This window comes from Entamoeba histolytica, genomic scaffold (genome assembly GCF_000208925.1).
Source record: "Entamoeba histolytica HM-1:IMSS scf_1104750518417 genomic scaffold, whole genome shotgun sequence".
Taxonomy (NCBI): domain Eukaryota; phylum Evosea; order Mastigamoebida; family Endamoebidae; genus Entamoeba; species Entamoeba histolytica.
The window spans coordinates 1-21936 of record NW_001914975.1 but is presented as its reverse complement, the minus strand read 5'-3'; the positions used below and the strand labels follow the sequence as shown (position 1 = coordinate 21936).

The 21936-nt window shown below is 23.7% G+C and overlaps 7 protein-coding genes across 7 annotated transcripts, besides 3 other annotated features; 4 read left to right on the top strand and 3 right to left on the bottom strand.

Moving 5' to 3' along the window:
- Positions 1-417: 417 nt before the first annotated feature.
- Positions 418-1647: a repeat region.
- Positions 1593-2204: a repeat region.
- Positions 2205-2916: 712 nt separating this feature from the next.
- EHI_138810 (uncharacterized protein) lies at positions 2917-3255 on the bottom strand (the record flags this gene model as incomplete). The annotated part of the gene is made up of 1 exon (XM_646547.1): positions 2917-3255. One exon carries the CDS (start codon positions 3253-3255, stop codon positions 2917-2919), a length of 339 nt encoding a protein of 112 aa, XP_651639.1.
- A 298-nt stretch (positions 3256-3553) lies between these two features.
- On the top strand, positions 3554-4863 carry EHI_138800 (uncharacterized protein; the record flags this gene model as incomplete). Its single annotated transcript, XM_646546.1, has 3 exons — positions 3554-3654; positions 3721-3847; positions 4072-4863. The coding sequence occupies 3 exons, from the start codon at positions 3554-3556 to the stop codon at positions 4861-4863; spliced, it is 1020 nt and encodes a 339-aa protein (XP_651638.1).
- A 94-nt stretch (positions 4864-4957) lies between these two features.
- On the bottom strand, positions 4958-5203 carry EHI_138790 (small nuclear ribonucleoprotein G, putative; the record flags this gene model as incomplete). Its single annotated transcript, XM_645049.1, has 1 exon — positions 4958-5203. The coding sequence occupies one exon, from the start codon at positions 5201-5203 to the stop codon at positions 4958-4960; it is 246 nt and encodes an 81-aa protein (XP_650141.1).
- A 369-nt stretch (positions 5204-5572) lies between these two features.
- EHI_138780 (uncharacterized protein) lies at positions 5573-6133 on the top strand (the record flags this gene model as incomplete). The annotated part of the gene is made up of 3 exons (XM_001913780.1): positions 5573-5658; positions 5720-5847; positions 5904-6133. The coding sequence occupies 3 exons, from the start codon at positions 5573-5575 to the stop codon at positions 6131-6133; spliced, it is 444 nt and encodes a 147-aa protein (XP_001913815.1).
- On the top strand, positions 5676-7123 carry EHI_138770 (60S acidic ribosomal protein P2, putative). Its single transcript, XM_645048.2, has 2 exons — positions 5676-5847; positions 5904-7123. Exon 2 carries the CDS (start codon positions 6328-6330, stop codon positions 6643-6645), a length of 318 nt encoding a protein of 105 aa, XP_650140.2. The 5' UTR covers positions 5676-5847; positions 5904-6327; the 3' UTR covers positions 6646-7123.
- Positions 7124-8690: 1567 nt separating this feature from the next.
- Positions 8691-12083: a repeat region.
- Positions 12084-13770: 1687 nt separating this feature from the next.
- Positions 13771-15714, top strand: EHI_138760 (uncharacterized protein; the record flags this gene model as incomplete). Its single annotated transcript, XM_645046.1, has 1 exon — positions 13771-15714. One exon carries the CDS (start codon positions 13771-13773, stop codon positions 15712-15714), a length of 1944 nt encoding a protein of 647 aa, XP_650138.1.
- A 164-nt stretch (positions 15715-15878) lies between these two features.
- EHI_138750 (tyrosine kinase, putative) lies at positions 15879-19145 on the bottom strand (the record flags this gene model as incomplete). The annotated part of the gene is made up of 1 exon (XM_645045.1): positions 15879-19145. One exon carries the CDS (start codon positions 19143-19145, stop codon positions 15879-15881), a length of 3267 nt encoding a protein of 1088 aa, XP_650137.1.
- Between the last annotated feature and the right edge of the window lie 2791 nt (positions 19146-21936).

The window sequence follows — 21936 nt, the reverse complement described above, 5'->3', positions numbered from 1 at the left end:
AAAATAACAATAAGAAAATCTAAATAATATAAACATAAAAAACATAAAATAATAAAAATATAATAATATAATAATATATAGATAATAAGAAGAATACAATGATATAAATAATATAAAAAGAAATAAATATATAAATACGATAGATAAATAACATATAAATAAAATAATAAAAATAATTACATATGAATAATCAAATCATCTATTTCATTATTATTTCATACAAAATGAATATAAATGAATATAAAATATAAACATAAATATTTATATATTCTGTATTTATCATATTTTTTATTTTTTATTTATTTTAGGAGCAAAATATAATAAATGGAAAATTCTATGGATGCAAATTATTTTACATCTTTTTTCTTTTTTTGTAAATTATTTAGATGCATTTTTTCTTTGCTAATTTTCGTACCCCTTTCATAATTACATTTGTACAACTGATATGACGATAATTAGTGACATCGTTCCTATCACTTTGTGGATTAATAAAGTTCTTCCACTTACCATGTCTAATGGGATGTTTTCAGGGAAGTTTAACCATTCATTGAAGATATTGAGAATGATTTCTCTTGATGATGACATTCTTTTCAAATAATACAAATATATAGTGTCTATTCCTGGTGTTTCCAGTTATTTATTCTCATTATACTTAAATTTAATTCATTTAATGTTATTATGACATTATCATAATTGATATATCTTTCATTCAATATCGTGTTTTGTTTTATTTTCCAATTATCTTTATTTAATATCACATGTGTTTCATATAACATTTCATTTATTCTAAAGTAATATCGTTATTTTTGTATATTTCATTGTTTTGTCTTTCTTCCTTATTTTAATTTTCTTATTAGAATCAAACATTATTTTATTTGTATTGATTCTGACCCTTTCTTCTTTATTAAATTTAATTCTTTCTTTATCATTGTCATCATATATTTTAGGTATTTTATTCTTTCTAGTGATTTGACTTTTATTCCTTCTTCATCATGTTCATTTAATTTCATGATGCACTTTATTCTGTACCATTTCCTTCCCTTGACCAAATCTTCTAGTCTATTAATTTTCTTTATATTTCTTTTATTTCATCAAATTTATCTCCTATTATTTATTTTGGAGATAAAGGTGCATACACATTGAAATATTATTCATATCATCTTGCAGATCCTGCATTCTGCTTCCTGACCATACCCATCTATTATTAATTTCCATTATTAATCGGTCAGCTTCTTTTCTTTGAAAGTAGTAATTAATGTTTGAACATTTTTCTACTTTCATTTATTTTATTTTATTGATGAGAGTGTTAAGGTATTCTTCATCAATTTCAGTAAAGTTATTCTTTAATATGTTGTTTTTTATTATTGAATCACACTCTACTCTTCTATTATATCATTTACTTTCACTTTAATGTATTGTTTAGTATTTTCTTTTATTTTATATGACATTTTATTATATTTAATATATTCATTTTCATTATTTACATTGATGTTTATTACTTTTATTATATTTTCTATTTGTTCCAATCTTAATTTCTTATATAATTTCTTATTTAACCAATTAATTCAAAACAATACAACACTTCAATTAAAATTCTATTTCTTTCTTTTGTTGTACTTCTTGTATTTTCATTGTACTTTGTTTGTTATTTCTTATTCTTGTAATTTTACATCTATCATTTATTTCTTTATTTGGGTTTTTGTTTTTAATTTCTTCTTCATTTGTTTTAATGTTTTTTCTTCAATGTCTTTTGTATTTTCTTTAATTTCTTCTTTCGTTTTTTCAATTATCTTCTTCTTTTTAATTGAATATACTTCTTAAAGAATATCATACTGTCTTTTTCTTTTATCTTCTTACTTCTTTAGTATTTCTTCATACTCCCATTTATTCCATTCACTTCTTATTCTTTTTATTCTTTTTTTGTACATCATTTATTGTTATTTGTATAATATTTATTATTATTGTATTTATCTTGTTTTTTATTTATTTTTCTTTGTGTCTTTCTTCTTCTAATCCCCCTTTTCTTGATATTTCATTAATCATTACTATTGTTGTTATGCCATTTATTGTTATTGATATTTCTTTTTTTATTGTATGACATTGGATTTTTATGTCTTGTTTGCTTTTCTTCACAATACCTCAAGGTTTTACACAATAACCATGGCATTAAAATTTGTTGTATTTACTGCATTGGAAAGGGATTTTTAAATAGCAATAATTTCAAAAAATATAAAATAGATAATTAAGTGTTAATAGTATTGTTATTTATTCATTAATTAATTGAGATTAATCAAATCACATATCATTAAAATGAATAATTTATTTGTTTTATTTATTATTTAGATTTTCTTCTTGTTTTTGTGAATAACCCATTTTGTTTTATTGCTTTTTATTGTATTGTCTTTTCTTTATTCTTTGGCTTATTTCTTCTTTTTATCTTCATATTTTATTTTTATTTTAATGAATTTAATATTTCTTTATTTTCTTATTTTATAATGAATGAATTTTAAATAGATAATAGAATAATTAATCTTCTATAATTCTTCTTTGTTAATTGGTAATGAACTGTTAATGAAAAGAAAGTTTTTGAAACAAAGGAAATATCAGAAAGTCTTTGGTATGTCTTAATTTAATTCTAAATCATAGTAATAATTATTGTCTCTTATATAATAATCTTTTAAACAATATTTGAATAAAGTTATTCATAACAAACAATATCAATTCCATTTCAAAGACATTATTATATATTCTTATTTTCAAAAGAATGAGGTATAATGAATTATAGTCTTATTTGAATTTATAAAAATTTTTAATTACATAAATATTTCGTAAACTAAAAATTAACATCATTCAAAAAAAGAAGAGATTTAAAAATGAAAAGAAATGAAAGAATAAATAGAGGAAAGTTGAAGAATTTTAAGACATTTGTTTGAAATGAAGAAGACGTTGTTTAACAATTTGGATTTCTGTATCAAGTTCTTCTATTCTTTTGTTTCTAAGAATAAGGATAATTGACTTTAATAAAGAACATTCAGGTGGAACTTTATCCAAATACTTCTTTTCAATTACTGTCCACTGACTAAAACACTCATCTGGACTATATAATCTAACGTTAACATGGCTAAAATAAGACATTGTCTTTATTACTAACTCACTAACTAATCTCCATTCTCGATAGTCATGTGGAAAATAATAATCAATTGACTCTACCAGAACCAATTGCTCAACAACTGTCCACTCTCGCTCCACATACATTATCGTTTTGGTTCAGTAAGAATTGAAACTAATCTTTTTTCATTATTTTTAATTTTTTCTCAATCATGAATCTAAAGATAGAATAATCAATAAAAAAAATAGGGGAAAAGAACCAAATTTTCAGGAGATTAGAAAGGAGTTGAAAAGAATGAAGAAGATTGATTCTCATTCAAAGAGAGAAAAGAACGAAAAAGTTTTTTTTTTTTTGATTTGGAATTTTTTTTAAGGGTTAAGAAATGACAAAAAGAGAAAAAGAGTAAATAGAACTAAAATATCGTTAAATTTTTGAATTGTGAAAATGTCTGGAAAACCAAATCACAATCTTATCAAAAATGATACAGTAGGTGTTTGTGAATGGTCACATAATGAGCAAAATATCCTAGATGAAGAGTTATTAACGTGTGTTTCATTTTATTAATATGTTTTATTTGTATTAGTTTGAACTTTAACTCTAATTTTTTATAGACTACAACAACAAGGAAAAAAGGTTAATGATGTTGCATTAATTCTCAAAATTTCAAGTCGATTCCCAACAAAGTCAATTCAACAAATTACGAGTCGAATTAAATGGTGTCAAATTCCTTCTCATTCTGTTTGTTAATATTTAATTATATTTTGATTATAAGTATTGATAAAACGTATCAATTCTTTCTATCAACCACTTTTAAATTTTTAAATTATTCTTCAATAATTAATCAAAAAAGAAAGGCATATAATATTTATGTCATGATAAATTCATTTATATGAAAAAGAAAATAAAACAACTGTAATGAAATTTTTTTAGAAAATTTAAAGATACAAGACTTATTATCTTAGAAACCTTCTTGGGAAGATTATTGTCAAAATGAAAATTATTATTTACAACTACTTGAACAACAACCACAACAATGTTATAACTCAAGACCTCAAACAATCGCATCAACAAAAGATGTATGTCTTCCAACAACATCAACTCGGTCAGATAATAGTGATAATAGATTTAGAAGAAGAAGATACTCAATTCAAGGTGAAACATCTGAAGATATTTCACCAAGGATTCATAAACAAAGAACAAGAACAAATACATCTGGTGACATTGGTATACAAGGCATTCCACCAGCTCTAACACAACCAATTCATAAAAGTTCTACTAGTGCTATTATGATTGGTAGTTATAACTCTGCTCATTCTCCTAGAACTTATAGATCACATTCTCCTGTTATTTTCTCTGTACTACAATCTTCTATTACAAATACAATTAATTCATTAAACCAAATGTCCCAAGACAATGAATCAATATTAAATACTTTAGAAAATCAAGCTAAAACTTCTCCATCACAAATGGATGGTAATTTGGTTGTTCAGTTTGTAAACAATGCAAATTCAATTATTACTCAAACAAAAACATTATCATCTTCTATATTACCTTTCTATTCTCAAGTAATTGAATTACCAAATGAATTAAAATCTATTGTTTATCCAATAATACAGTCAGACATAGGATTACAATATATCCCAGAACCATTACCTCGAACCACTCAATCTAACACTCAAAGAGCAATGAGCTTACCTTGTAGTAATATATCTCCAATGTCATCTGTAAGTGGCTCTATTCATATTTCTCAATAACTTGTATGATTTCTTTTGTTCGTTTTTTTTTTATGATATTCTTTAACCAAAATGTTTTAACAAATGCCAATCACTTAAACAATAAAACAATTTTTTACTTTGTTGTATGTACTGGGTCAATTGTTTCTACTGAAAGTATTGAATTTCCTCGAATCATAATCATTCCAATTGGAATATGTTTATCAGTGTCTGGATTTGATGCATCATATGCTTCATCTAAAACTAAATTCATATATTCATCATAACCACTCAACACACCAATAATACTTCGTTTTCCATGTATTTTAACTAAAATTCTTTTTTCCAAATAATGTTTTAGTTCTGGTTTTGGCTTTTCCATAATTTATCTATTTTAAAGTTCTTTTTCTTGTTATTTTTTAAAAACGAAAGAAAAAAAAACAATCAAATCTCAATCATATCATTATATCAATAATCTAATCTCTCATTTAAACCTTATCTAAAAGCTTTCTTCTTATTTGTTATATCCATGGAAATGATGAAGTTTGTTTCTTCTCTTCTTGTTTTTGAAAAATCTATACCAATCACTTAGATCATCCTTTCCCTCTTTTTTAAACAACCAAACACTCCTAAAAACAAAGAAGTATATAATCTTCAGAATTATCATTATGAATTAGTCCAATCTCAAGTTTCAAATAGAATTATTGGAACTCCAACATCACACCTATTTGATTATAATATTGAACTTTTCATGAATTTACTAGAAAAACATCGTCAATTTATCCTTCAACTCCATATAAAATATTACTTAGACTCATGGATTTTACAATCAGTTTTGTTTGTTCGACATTTTTATCTTTCATCTTAATTATATAATGTATTAACTCATCCAATAAAGTGTATTATTATGCAATAACACTGCTGAAATTTGTGAAGAAAATAAGTTCACAGATAAAAATTTTTGTTCAACACTATTACTAGTTTGGGATTTTATCGAAGATGATTATAACATGGTTGAAGAAATACGTTTGTAACTATTTATCATTTTACATTTCTATTTTCTTATTGTCTTAACATATTAGTATCTTATTTTTCATCCATTTGTTATTCTTCCTCCAAAATTAGTAAATCCTCAAAACGTAAGAAGTTAGTTAGGTCAAAAACTATCTTCTTTGTAATGAATATAGGATGTAAACTTGACTTACCTTCAATACTTATTCCAAAACTGACAAGAGAATTAAATAAACACCACTTTTTTGGTGAAAGAGATAGTTATGACTGCCATGCACTTTCTATTACTCTCCTCAATTAACGAGTTTCTTTTAGTTGTTTCTTTCTTTCTTTTTCTCTCATTAATAGATTGAATCTTGGCATTATTATTTAAACTATTCTTAAACTATTTCACATTAACTATAATTAATAGTAAATTTTAAGAAAGAAAATAGTAAAAAGAAAAAGCCCTAAAAATGAGAGAAAAAACTGAAAAATTGACATCCCAGGCTGAAAATGCAATACATTGCTGCTTACATCCTTTGCACTATTGGACATGAACATGCTGAAGAAGCTAAGGTCAAAGAAATCCTCAGCGCTGCTGGTGCTGAAATTGACGAAGCTAAAATCAAAGAAGTTTTCGATGCCATGAACGGTAAGAACGTTTGGGAAGTTATTGAAGCTGGAAAGAAACAAATGGGATCAATGGCTGTTGCAGCCGCTGCCCCAGCTGCCACTACTGCACAAACTGAAACTAAAGCTGAAGAAAAGAAAGAAGAGAAAAAAGAAGAAGAAGAAGAGGAAGACTTCGGTGGATTTGGTGATCTTTTCTAAACAAAGAGTTTAAGTTGTTAAAGTATTTTTATGTTCTCTTTTTTGATGAGACTAACCTTGTAAACTACTATTATTTGTATGAATAAAAAAGGGTATTTAATAACCAAAATATTTTAATAGTCATGAGATGAATTACTTATAACCACAAAAATTGTTTTTTCTTTTCTTTAAGAAAGTCACTACCATTATATTCCCAAAACAAGTACAATATTTGTTTAAACATATTGTTAGCTATTCCCATCAACCAATTCTTTTCTTTTTAAAGAAATTAATTCATGGCTAGATAAATAATGGCTAATACATTCATAACACAATACTTAGTTAGTTTAAATGTTTACAATAAATACTATGACCAAACAAAACTATATACTTTTAACTATAATACAATATGAATATAAATGTTTCAATAATCTCTTTTAATAATTAAATAGAGTCTTTCTAATTAAAGTTAATTAATTAATTTATTAGCTTGGTTTTTGATTAAAATGATAAAAAGTTATAATAAGTGTTATCTTCGTTATGAAATAAAAACAAATTAAAATAAGAATCAAACTTTCTTTTTTAAACAACCTTTTCTTCTATTCAATGAATGAAATATTCATCTTTTCTTATTGATTTAATTTCTATTTTTATATTGTCTCATTAATAACAATTCATTTTATTGTGAGTTTTTCTTTTCTAAAAGTTGTACCTATTTTCTTTAATTCAAATGTTCATTGAGTAAATAAAGTTTTATTTTGTACATAACATAAGTATTATATCTACATTTCAAACAAATAACCATCAATTTGATTATATAGGTTAAGCGAGGTTTATTTTTTATTATCAAATTTCAACATTGTATTTTATGCCAATTGGTTCTAATGAAAGTGGACTTTTTATACACTGAGAGAAACTAACATTACAAACGGAAAGAGAAGAAAGTCCAAAATTTAATAAAATCTTTGGATGAAAATTAATACAACTAAATTAAGATGTTAAAGAAATGAAGATATAGAAAGAATAACAAATAAAATGAGAATAAGTTAAAGGTTTAAAAGAAAAAGAGAAATAATAAAGAAGTACATTTAAAATCCATAAAGAAAATAAAAGAATATGTCAATAAAAAGGAAGAATAATAATAAAACAATAATAGAGATATAATTTAATAGTTAAGAAGGAAGAAGTACAAAAGAACATGGAAATAAATAAGAGTTTAAAGAAGAATGACATATGTATTATGTTAAATATTACTACTATATTTAAAAAACTGGTATCAATAATTAAAAGAAAAAGGCATGAAAAAAGAAATGAAGGTATAGTAAATATTCAATAAATAGGTATAAAATGAATAAAAAATAAGAGAGTTGATACATTATACATATATTCACAATGATGATAATAAAATAATTATTAGACAATGAAATAATGAAATGTTATATATCCAAGAATAATCATTAATAATAAGAATAAGTGAATGAATTATGAATAAAATAAGAAGGTTATTTGAAAAGAGAGTTTTAGTAAGTATATGTTTAAATAGGTTAATGATTGGTATGAAGAATAAATAACAACATTATAATCATACATTGAATATGTTTATCTAATAAATAATGTCAGTGTGTTGAACGTTTATAATATTTTCAAAACAACAGAATGAAAGCAAAAGAGAAATGAAAAATGAAATGATTTTGAAATTAAATTTTCAAAAAGAATAAAAGTACAATATTATATTTTTATTCCAAACTACAATGTGATTATTTTTTATTCTGAAAATAGTAACAATTGAAACGAAAAACACAATCAAACAATTGAAATACTTTAAAATAAAAACAAATAATAACTATGAATTAAATTCATACTATTTCAATCACACAATAAATTGAATAAACTAAAATTATTATATTTATTGTTGAGGACTCTCTATTATATCAATTATCAATAAAATAACAGAGATAGAGATAAAGAATGTATTGAAATAAAAATTTCAATGATAACGAATTGTAGTTAGTAATTAAGAAGAATGACTTAAATCAATATATAAATATGAATTGTATTTTTTATAATAATAAGCAATTAATTAAGTATTAATAGGATTAGTTTCTATTGTTCTTGCATCACCGGAGACTAATCACAATGAGTCTTCTTCTAGCAACTCTACTGAGTATGTTTGATTGTGATCTCCGCAGTATTCCATGACATCAATCATGTTTTTAATTATAATGGTTTTAATTTCTTTCTCGATGTCAATTTCATTTTTTAATTATTTAATTAATTTGATACTTGAATTATTTATTAATCCATTTATTGAAATTACTACTGGATTTATTTTGTCATCTTTTAATTTTTCTATTTTCATTAGAACATTCTTTAATTCTTTACACTTATTTCTTTTATTCCAATAGGCTTAATTAATATTGTGATCAGCCACAATTGTCATATCAAATAATAGACCAGTTTTATTCTTTTTATCTAATACATATATGTCTGGTCTTTTGTGATATTGTCATTCACTTTTATGCATTATTTGTTTGTTCATTATCATTGTAATGTCTTTATATTTGAATATTGTTTCATATTATATTTTTTATATTGTTTGTTTCCTATATATTTTCTTATTAATCAATATTATTATGCCAATATTGTCATGTTTTTTCATTTGTGATTTTTTATTACCAATACAAGATAGTAAGATGTGTTCTACTATTGCTATCTTGTCTTTACAAAGTGTTGAGTATTTCAATCTTTCATTTTTCATTATTTTTGATTTTCTATACAATCTGAATATTGCTCCATCATGCATTTTAGTTAATTGGAGAAATTCATTTTCTTAATATTGATGGACTTCCATGCTTTCATTGTAGTAGTTTTATCTACTCTTTTTGACTCAAACCATCTTCTAAAGTGTCCATTTATTTGATGACACTTCTATTTTTTTGATGTATTTGTCATTAATTTTTTTATTTCTACTACTACTTCTTTTTCTTTTTTATTTTCAATAAATTCATTTATTATTTCTTCTATTTTTTTCATTTATTTTATGAATTAATGTTTTTTAATTCTATTCAATATTCCTTTCTTATTATACCATCTCTCTATTATGTTATTTCCTATTTCACTTTCTCTGGTACAATAACACTTTACTGTTCTAGTTATTCCATTAACATATTCATCATTTATGTTTATTAATCATTCACCCATTTCTTCTATAATGACATACAACCTATCTTTGGAGTTTCCGGCACCAATGTATTTTGCCTTTCTTAAATATTTTCTTATCTCCAAATCAATTTTATCTAGGTCAGTTATTTTCCAATTTACAACTGATGCTGAATATCTGAAGATATTGATTACTTCCGTGTTTATTCTAGTAATATATCTTCTATTACTGCTATCATCAGTGTTTATTTCTTCCATCTTCTGATTCATTTTTTCTTTGATAGATTTACAATTGAAGTATTATCAATTTCGTCGGACTGCCATATTCCTAAATATTTATACAAATCATCACCTTCAATTACGGGGATGTTCTGCATTCCATTTGGTATTTGTTTAATGTTTTTTAATACCAATCCTGACTTTTTCTCATTCATTTCAATATATAACTTATTATTTCTTTAATTTCATTGTGGATTATTCCCATTTCTTCACTACTTTCTGTCATTATTCTCAAATCATCCATATATAAAGTGTGATTTGATTTTGGGAATTTCTCTTCGATGATTTGAGAAATTACGTTCATCTGAATGATGAAGAGTAGATTTGATAAGGAATCACCTTGTAAAATTCCTCTATTTAATTTAATACATCCTAGATATTCATTATATTTATAGCCTATGAATATCTTCCATCTAGTCATCATACTTTCAATAATGTCAATGATGACAAACTCTACATTAAAATACTTTAATGATTCAATTACCCATTCGTGGTTTACAGTGTCATATGTTTTCTTAATGTCATAATATGACTCCACATATTTTGGGTATTTTTCTTCTTTTTGCTGCTTTAACATATAACTATTAATTATTCCTTCTTTAGCAGCTAAAGATTGTAACTTACATCTCAATTGGTTGCTACTGATTTTAAATGATTCATTATTCATGTTAAGTCTTCTGTGAATCTTTTCTTTTAATATGGAGGTAAATAAAATACTTTCATAATTACATTTGTACAACTGATATGACGATAATTAGTGACGTCGTTCCTATCACTTTGTGGATTAATAAAGTTCTTCCACTTACCATGTCTAATGGGATGTTTTCAGGGAAGTTCAACCATTCATTAAAGATATTGAGAATGATTTCTCTTGATGATGACATTCTTTTCAAATAATACAAATATATAGTGTCTATTCCTGGTGTTTTCCAGTTACTTATTCTCATTATACTTAAATTTAATTCATTTAATGTTATAATGACATTATCATAATTTCTATATCTTTCATTCCACGAGGTGATTTGTTTTATTTTCCATTTCTCTTTATTTAATATCACATGTGTTTCATATAACATTTCATTTATTCTAAAGTAATATCGTTATTTTTGTATATTTCATTGTTTTGTCTTTCTTCCTTATTTTAATTTTCTTATTAGAATCAAACATGATTTTATTTGTATTGATTCTGATTATTTCATTTTTATTAAATTTAATTCTTTCTTTGATCATTGTCATCATATATTTTATGTATTTTATTCTTTCTAGTGCTTTGACTTTTATTCCTTCTTCAGAATATTCATTTAATTTCATGTTGCATTTTATTCTCTACAATTTCATTGACTAAATCTTCTATTCTGTTAATTTTCTTTATATTTCTTTTATTTCATCAAATTTATCTCTTATTATTTTATTTTGGAGATAAAGGTGCATATAAATTTAAATATTCATATCATCTTGCAGATTCTATATTATGCTTCTTGATATTATCCATCTATTATTAATTTCCATTATTAATTCGTCAGTTTCTTTTCTTTGAAAGTAGTAATTAATGTTTGAACATTTTTCTACTTTCATTTATTTTATTTTATTGATGAGAGTGTTAAGATATTCTTCATCAATTTCTGTAGAGTTATTCTTTAATATGTTGTTTTTTATTATTGAATTACACTCTACTCTTCTATTATATCATTTACTTTCATTTTAATGTGTTATTTAGTATTTTCTTTTATTTTATATGACATTTTATTATATTTAATATATTCATTTTCATTATTTACATTGATGTTTATTACTTTTATTATACTTTCAATTTGTTCCCATCTTAATTTCTTATATAATTTCTTATTTAACCAATTAATTCAAAACAATACAACACTTCAATTAAAATTCTATTTCATTCTTTTGTTGTATTTCTTGTATTTTCATCTCTTGTTTTTTTTGTCAATCAGTTCTTTGTTTTTTTTTTCTTCTACTTCAACTACCATCTTTTTCATTGGATTAATTATTAATTTACATTATTCTCTTTTTATTGTGATGTGAATGTTTTTTTTTCTATTTCATCTTTTTGTTGCTTATTTTTATTTTTTCATATTCTACTTTTTCAGTTTACTTCATATTTTTATATTTTCAATTTATTTCATTTCTCTCAAACATTTTATACTTCTTTTTTTTTGTATCTTTATTATCACTATATATACTCATATTTTCTTTTTCTTAATGTTCTTTTTATTCACTATTTTTGTTTTTATTGTTACTTCTTTTCCTATTTTAATATACATTTTAATCATATTTCCTCAACATCATATCACATTGAATATTTTTTTTCATACTTGTGTTTATTTATAAAAATCAATAATGTAATTTATTAATAATGTTAATAAACATTGTTATATTGTTTGAATAGAAAAGATCTTCCAAACAACTAAAGCCAATAATATAAAAACTGAAATTAGTTTAACGAATATTCATTAATATAAACATAAGAAACGTAAAAGTGTATTATTTTGATAATAAAAATGTTGTTTTATTATTATACGATGAGAATGAATTAATAAAATATTTGAGTTTTAATTATCATTAAGTGTCTAGAAATAAGTCAGTGTATTTTAGTGTATTTTATTTGAATAAGTAAATTATTAAATAAAAGCAAGACTAAATAAAAAAAATTACTCTTTTTTAGAAGTTAATAAAAGCAAAAAAAGACATGAATTTGAATCAACAATATTTGTTATAAGATATTTTATTAACAGAGTAATTGTTAACATGACTAAGAATAACAAAAAGAAAGAATAAACATTGAATAGAATAATTATAGTTCATGATATAATAAATTTTAAAGGTTAGATAAATGTTTAACAATAAGTGATTTGATACTGAATAACTAACAAGTATAGAAACAAACAATAATTTGTTTATTTTTATTCATTTCTTATTTAATACTATTTATAATTGAAAGAATTAATAAAATATTGTAGTTTGGAAATAACAAACAATAAGGATAAACAAATAAAAATATAGATGAGATATTTATTTAATTATATTTTGGTTTAAACTGATAAGCACAGAATTGAAGAATGATGATATTTGATTGTTTATTATTCTCTATTTGTTCATAAATTATTAAGAATGTAATGAGTTACAAACTAATGCTAATAAACAATATTATCGGTGTATTAGAAATAAACATATCATAATAGTTTTAATAAAGTATTAAAGAAGTTATTAAAATAAACAACACTAATTAAATAGTAATGTTCAAATAAAAGACGTTACAACAAAAGTTATCATTGTAGTTGAGGTAAACAAAAGCTTTTAATGTAAAAAAAGTTACATTACTATGAAATGATTAATTAATACCTCTTTCTTTTAATAAATATATAATAACAAAAGTTAATGATGTTTATTAATATGACAGAGAAGTAGTAAATAAAAAGGAAAAACTCATTTTAAATGAAAAACAATCAAAAAAATATAATTTTATAAAAGAAACAACTCCTTTAAAATGAAAATAAATTCTTTTTATTTTAATTACCATTCAAAACTTTCTTACAACTTTTGGTATGTAAAACAACCACATTTATAGATAGATAATGATATTATAAAAAATATACAAAGAGATAAAACAGAATCAGATTTTTGTTTTTCGAAGTTAATAATAAAAAAAAAAGAAAAATTTTGAACTTAGAAAATTAATTGACAAGGAGCTTTATGACAAAATTGTATTTCACTAAAATCAAGAATGGGGTGATAACTGACCTTTCATTTAATGTAAAAAGATTATCAACTTCATTTGGTTCAGAAGAAACAGATGTTCGAATAGCAAATACTCTTCCACATCATTGCGATTTTATATTACAAAACAAAGAAGATGATCATGGATTTCTCTTAAACTTTAGTAATCGGAATGATGTAACTGTGAACCATTGTATTGTTCCATATTTTTCACAATTTCAATTACTTTCGAATAGTGTAGTTCAAGTTGCTAATGCTTTGTTTTATTTTTCAAAAGATAAACCAACAGCAATATCTCAAAGTATTGTAGATGAATATTTTAAAACAAATGAAAAAATCACTGTAGAAGACGCATTTAAAATGGATGAAGAAATAAATAAAGAAGAGGTTCAAACACCAAATAAAAAAAAGTCAACAATAATTTTACCGACACCAGACACTCAACAAATTGAAATTAAAAAAGAAGATGCAGTTGTTCAAACTATACCAAGTGAAATACCAATAATGGAAACAAAAGCGAGAATTATTAATGACAGTCCAATAAAACATAAATCAAAAAGGATTTCAAAAAGAAGTTTAGATTCTTCAGAAGATGATTCTTCAGAAGATGAACCAAAAAGAAGACATCACCGAAGAAGAAGAAGATATTCAACGTCAGACTCATCAAGCGAAGAATCATCTTCTTCTGAGGATGACAGAAGAAAAAGAAAAAGAAAACATAAAAGATCTCATTCAAGACATTCAAAAAGAAAACACCATAGAAAAACAAAAGATAGTTTTTCATCTTCAGAAGAAGAAGAACAGCGTAGAAGAAGAAAAAGAAAAGAGAGAAAAAGATATTCAAGAAGTTCATCTAGATCTTCAAGAACATCAAGTACATCAACTTCAGAAGAAAGACACAAAAGAAGAAAAACAAAGAAAATAGAACAAATGTCAGAACATGTAATAGAACCAGAACAAGTACAAGTAATAGAACAAATGTCAGAACAAGGACTAAAAAAACAGAAAACAGCAGATTTAATTAAAAAAGAATTAATTGAAAAAAAAGGACAAATTATTAAAGAAGAAGAATTACTTGAAAAAGAAGTTAAAGAATCAAGAAATAAAAGAGATATGCCAAGAGCTTTTAGTAAATTTTTAGCAAGAAATACTTTTTATTTTGGAAGTAATGAACAATTAATGATAAAATATGAACAAACTATTAAATCATTTGGAGGAAAAACAGAATTAGGATATCCACCATTTCAAAGACATGTTATTCCAGAGTTTGATAATAGTGATGGATTTTTCCATGGATATGATTATAGTGAAGATTTAAGAGGAACATTTTTAGTAACTGAACCTAACAATGAAGGACCAACAATTCCATACTTATTATGTATTATATGTCAAGTCCCAGTTATATTACCAAATTATTTTGATACAATTAAAGAAAAAAAAGAAGATCAAAATTTAATGGAATATTTAGCTCCAACATTCCCAAGTGAACTTAAAATACATGGCAAAAAACAACAACCTTATATCTTTCATCCTGCAAATGACTCTAAAAAAGATAAAATTAGAATGCAAGTTCCTTCAAAATATGGCTCTAATGAAAAACAATTGATTGAATGTTTCTTAACTGCAATAGGATGTCGTATTGTAGATAGGCAAATTGCTGCTTCTTCTCCTAATACAAGTAATGATGGAAAAGACCATACTGTGTATACTTTTGTTCCTTTAATTGAATCAAATGTTGTTGATTTAAAAAGAAAATCACATAGTTCACGTATTAGTGAGATTGTAATTGAAGAAGTAACAATTTATATGGATTGGGTAATTGAAATGTTAAAAGTTGATAGATTTATTTATCCAAAAGATTATTTAGCTTCTAAAACAGCACATAACTCAGAAGAGCAAAATGAATTTGATAATTTCTAATTTAATTTTAGATTTTTATTTTTATATTTAAAATAAAATAAAATGAATTAAAAATCAATAATTAAAACTATGTTCATTCTTTCTTTTAAAAAGATGCTAGTGTAAATTAATTGATTTTTCATATTACTTTCTAATTTTGTTAATTTAACATATATTAGAAGCATTTAATTGGAAAGAGAATCAAGAGAAGGATCCTTTTTATTTGTTGATAGTTCAGTATTACAAATATCAAGGTTCCAGTTAATAAGAATATGATGAATTTGATTAAATGTAAGTCTATCTTCAGGGTCTTGAGTCCAACATTGATTGATTAAATTCCAATAATTTTCTGGAATATCATTTGGTTTTTCAAGTCTATGACCTTCAATAACAAATTGAGGAATTGTCCAAGGTTGAATAAATCGTTCATCATCAATATATGCTTGTTGTTCAGTAAACGTTTCATAAAGTATTATAGCAAATGAATAAACATCAGCACTATAAGAATAATTACTATTTGCTAAACATTCAGGTGCCATATAAGTTGGAGTTCCAATTCCATGAGATAATGGTTGTAGTTGAAGAGCTCTTTCAGAAATATTTCTACAAGTACCAAAATCAGTTAATTTACCACAAACTTGAGAATGTGGGTTTAATGAATAAATTAAAACATTTTCACCTTTAACATCTCTATGAATAATATTATTTTCATGTAAAAATGCAAGTCCAACAACAATATCTTCCATAATCTTAATTTTTAAATCAAAAGGTAATAATTCTTTTTTATATAATTTAGAAAGTGATCCATAATCTGCAAATTCTGTTACAATTGATATTTCTCCTTCTGTATAAACAGCTCCAACTAAATTAACTATACATGGATGTCTATATTGTGTTAACATATTAACTTCATGTTTAAATTCTTTTTCTTGTTCTTCAGTTAATGTTCTTGCTTTCATTTTTTTTACAGCAACTTTTTGACCTCTATAACTTCCTATAAAAACCATTCCAAATGCACCTTCACCTATAGCAGGCATTTGAAGTTTTAATTCAGTATGATCTAATTTAGTTGATAAATCAGATTCAATAATAATAGAAATTTTAGCAGTTTCTTTTATTTCTTCATCTAAATCCATTGCAATAATACCAATTTCATCATTAACAACAGCAGTACATATCATTTTAATTTTAAATTTAAGTTCAACTGCATAATCAGGTTTTAATGTAAATCTCATTGGTTCTACTGAAAGTTCATATCTATGAGATGCTCCTAATAGTAGTTCAAAGAAATATGTTTTCTTTGTTGGGTTTATTATTTTAATAGTTTCTTCATATAAATTATCAACAATAACTTTTGATCCTGCATGTTCAAATGTTAGTTTCCATTTATCTGTTTTTAATGGGAAATTAGCATTATCAGCTGAAAGAAGAGCCATTTCCACACCACCACTTACTTTAAATGGTTTAATCTCTTTTTCTCTTTCTTTAATAATTTTTCTACGTCTTCTCCAAATTAAAAAGATGATAAAACAAATAATAATGACAATAAAAAGAAGACCAATAACTATTAATGAGATGATTAAACCAAGCCTTACTTTCTTACATAAAAGTCTATCAGATGTTTCTGAATATCCATCTTCACATTTGGTACATCCTTTTTCGTTACATTCTAAACAATGTTCTATAGTACTACATTCAAGACATTTATTATCTTCTTTAGACAAATATTGTGTATTTGGACTACATTTAGTACATCTTGTAATATTATTTTTTAATTCACATTCATAACATTCTGTTGGACATGGAAGACATTCTCCATCATTTAAATAAAAACGAGAATGACATGATATACAACCAGATGTAGTTATTTTATCTGAACAATTTGATAATGAAGAATGTGTTAGATTGCTAGTAGAATAACATAAACTTTGGGTATCTAAAGAACTTTCTGAAGGACGTCTCCACCATAATGCATTACCTGTTTTAGGATCAATAGTGGAGTTACATGTTTGACAAGATTTGTCAGATAAACAAGTATCACAAGATTCATCACAAACTTTACAATCAACACCTTGAAGAAAATATTTATCATCACATTGAACACAATATCCCATTTCAGTTTTTTTGCAAATACTAGGCATTTTAACACATTTATAAATATCATTATAAACACCAAAATCTTCAAAATATTTTATTGTTGCTTCAGTATCTTTTTCAAGAGAATATCCAGCATTACATCCAGTACACCAATTTGGATTTTTATCACAAATACGACAAGTAATATTACACATTTTACATGTTGGTTCATAACTAATTTCTCGTTTTGATGTAATTGAATAAGGTAAATAATATCCTAATTTAAAAGAAGTATCAATTGGTACATTAAATTTTAATGCATCAGTTTTATCTAATGATTCATTATATGGAACATCATATTTACATTGTAAACAACCATATTGATCACCAACATTACAAATTCTATTATTTAATTTATTACAAATACCATTAGAAACATCAGTAAAATAATAATTATCATTACATCTAAAACAATATGAATCTGATTTACATAATTTACATTGAACTGGACATTGTTTACATTCACCTTCATTTCCTAAATAATAACCTTCTTTACATTCAACACATCCCATTGTATTACTTGAACGTAAACAATTTATATCATTTTTACATTCTCCATTAATTAATGATAATGTACTATTACATTCAATACATTCTTTTTCATTTATACATCTTTTACATCCATCACTACATTTAACACACATTCCTTTTTGAACAAAATAATTTTCTTCACAAAGTTCACATTGATTTCCATAATAATTTCCTGATGTACAATGTAAAATTGAAACACATTCACTATTTGGATCTGTTGGATCTTTTAATGCTTTATCCCCTTTACAAAGATAACAATTATCTTTTGTAGTACATCTCTCACAACCATCTCTACATTCTTTACATGAAAATGTTTCAATGTCAAAATATTTTCCTAATGGACATTTACCACATTTATCATCATTTTCTTCATTTGTACAATCAATACATTCTTGTTTCTCTTTTCCATCACTTCCTATTATTTCATAAAGCATATATCCTTCTTTACATTTAAAACATTTATCTTTTGTACATTTCTCACAATTCTTTACATTACATGAATTACATTTCATTTGTTCTATATAATATCCTTCTTTACATTCTACACAATATAATCCATCCCATGTTTTACATACCTCTTGAAGACCAGCTTCTCTTTGTGCACATCCATAATTCTCATTAAGATAATATCCTTCTCTACATGAAGTACATTTCGTATCACTCCAACATGTTAAACATTGTTGACTACAACTTTTACAAACTCCTTCATTTTGACTCCAATACTCATTCGTTTTACATTGGAAACTTCCATTTGATAAGCTTGCAAATATTAAAAATATTATCATTTGATTTTTATAGTTTTTTTTTTAGTTTTGTATCATTTGGTTTTTATAGTTTTTTTTAGTTTTGTATCATTTGGTTTTTATAGTTTTTATAGTTTTTGTTTTGTTGTTTTTTGTTTTTATAATTTTTGTTTTTATAATTTTTGTTTTTTGTTTTTTGTTGTTTATAGTTTTTGTTTTTTGTTTTTTTTTTCTTTGTTATTTTTAAAAATAAAAATTCTTCAAGTAAGTTAATTCTTTTGTTTATATTTCTATTTTTATTTTAACTTTCTTGTTTCTCTTTTATTCTTCTTTTTCTTTCTGATTCTTTTTTCCTCTGTATAAAAATAAATGATAAACGTAAATGAAATGAAAAGGCATGTATTTAAAAGAAAGAGAATGAAACATTACTGAATTAAAGGAAATTCAACCAACATATTTGTAATTCTCCTTTTTATAAAAATAAATACACAATATCCAACTTTTTAAATCAAAAACTTCTTTTCGACGAAAATCAATGGACATACCTAACAACACAATGAACCACAACCCCAAAAAATCAATTATTTTATCAACCTCTAGTCAGCTAGAAACACAATGCTATGAAGAGCATTTAAAATGTACGTCATGCCAATCTACCCCTCGTGAAAAGGATGTAACTCCTCGTGATTTCTTTGTTGAAACAGAAATTGCCTCAATTATTAAGAAAGTAAATCACGTTGATTATATTAGTGGAATAAATGGAAAAGAATGCTGCACAACAATTGTCGATATGGAAAGAAGTTGTAACCCTCCTCTTTAGACTCTCTGTTTATGCTTTATTTAATTATTCTTTCAAAGAATATATAATTTATCATTTTGAATAGCAACAAAAAGATTTTCTCACCCTTCGTTCAAAAAGAAAGTCTTTCTAATGTTGTTAAATTTTTTGTTTTTGATTTAAAAAAATCTTTGCAGATAAACTAAAAAAATTTTTCTTTAATTTAATCAGGAGGAATGAATAACTTATTAATAGGGTGTAACTCAAACAAAAAATCTATAACCCCTCTTCTCCCAATTTTTTCATGACTCTTAAAAATGTTCAAAAAAAAACACAATAACAATTAAGTACGCCAACCTTAAACAAATTAAATGGTACATTAAGACAATTAAATATTTAATTACATAATTGGGCGTTTAGTAGACAAAAGATGTTGCACCCATAATTATCACCATTATAATTATGGTAATAATTGTATTAATTATTTCATTCATCAATATATTCAATTATATCTTATAATTATTTTAATATCAATTTTAAAATATATAATGAAGAAGTTATTAGTATAATGACTGAATGAATGCAATTAAATAATTGAGTTTAAGTGACAAGCTGTTTGAATACCAATAAAGCAATATAAAACCTAAAAAGGAGTAAAAAGATAATAAAATGACTTATAGTAAATTTAAGATAATAATTTACTTATTATTATTACTCATTCCATAAAGGAATAATACAAAATATTAACCAATAAAATAAGAAAGATAAATAAACGTAAAATAAAATAATACTATTTAATAACACAGAAATAAAAAAGAAATTAACAATTATAAATATAAAAAATAGAAATTAAATTTAATATTGAAACATTACAACAGAAATAATTAATGTGATATTAACAATTAATTAATCATGTAAGCAAATAATTTTAAATGTTCTAACTACTTGAAAATTAAAATTAAATTTCAATATAGTATAAAAAGATTTGAAATATCAAAGACTTAATATAAATCAGTTAAATACTTAGAATGTATTAAGTATATAAATAACAATAGAAATAAAACATATTTAATTCAATAAGCCTACTATTTATCAATATTTATAATATAAAATTTTTAATATCATGAATTTTTATTAATTGATCTTTAATATTCTTTTTATTATTTTATATAATTCCTTTTATTCTATCTTATTCTTTTACACAGCATTAATAATTTATCATTTAATATTTTTTTTCATTTAAAGTTTAGTATATCTATCTTGTTTTGAATATTCGATTTATTTTAAAATCTTTTTATTCAATATGGTATTTGTTCTATTTTATTCATAAAGTCTGTGATGAACAAAATACAATAAATCAATAAAAGTTATAATGAATATGACGATTATAAGAATCAGATAAAGAATTATAAGAATAAGAAAAGGATATAAAAGTATGGAAGTTATATGAACAAATGAAATAGAAGATATTAGAATGGAAAAAGAATATACAAAATTGATAATATAATACATTTGAAATAAAACAATGAAGAAAGAAGAAGATAATAAAATAATAGAAGAAAAATATAAAAAAGAAAATATATAAAGGCAAAGAAAAAAAAAGCAAATAATAGAAAAAGAGGAGGAAGAAAGATATAAAAGAATAAAAAGAAATCAAGAAGTAGAAGATGATGAAAGAATTAAAGTAGAAAGTAGAAGAAGACAAAAAGAATATAAAGAGTAATAAATCATAAAGAGGTAATAAAAGAAGAAAAGAAGAAATAAAAAGTGTACTTTTATTGTAAAAATTAGAAATATTCAATAAAAAGTGTCTAATTTAATGATGTAAAATGATTGGTATTGTTTTATTATTGAAAAATATTTTATTCTTTTTTATGTTTATTATTTATGTGTATAACTTCATCATGATGTTTATTATATATTCAATCATATGTGTTATGTTATTATAACATATAATAAGTGATAAAATATAAATGAAAATGATATGAATATATGATATAGAATATAAAACAAAAGAATAATAAGAATAAATGGTAAATAAAAGGAGAAATGATA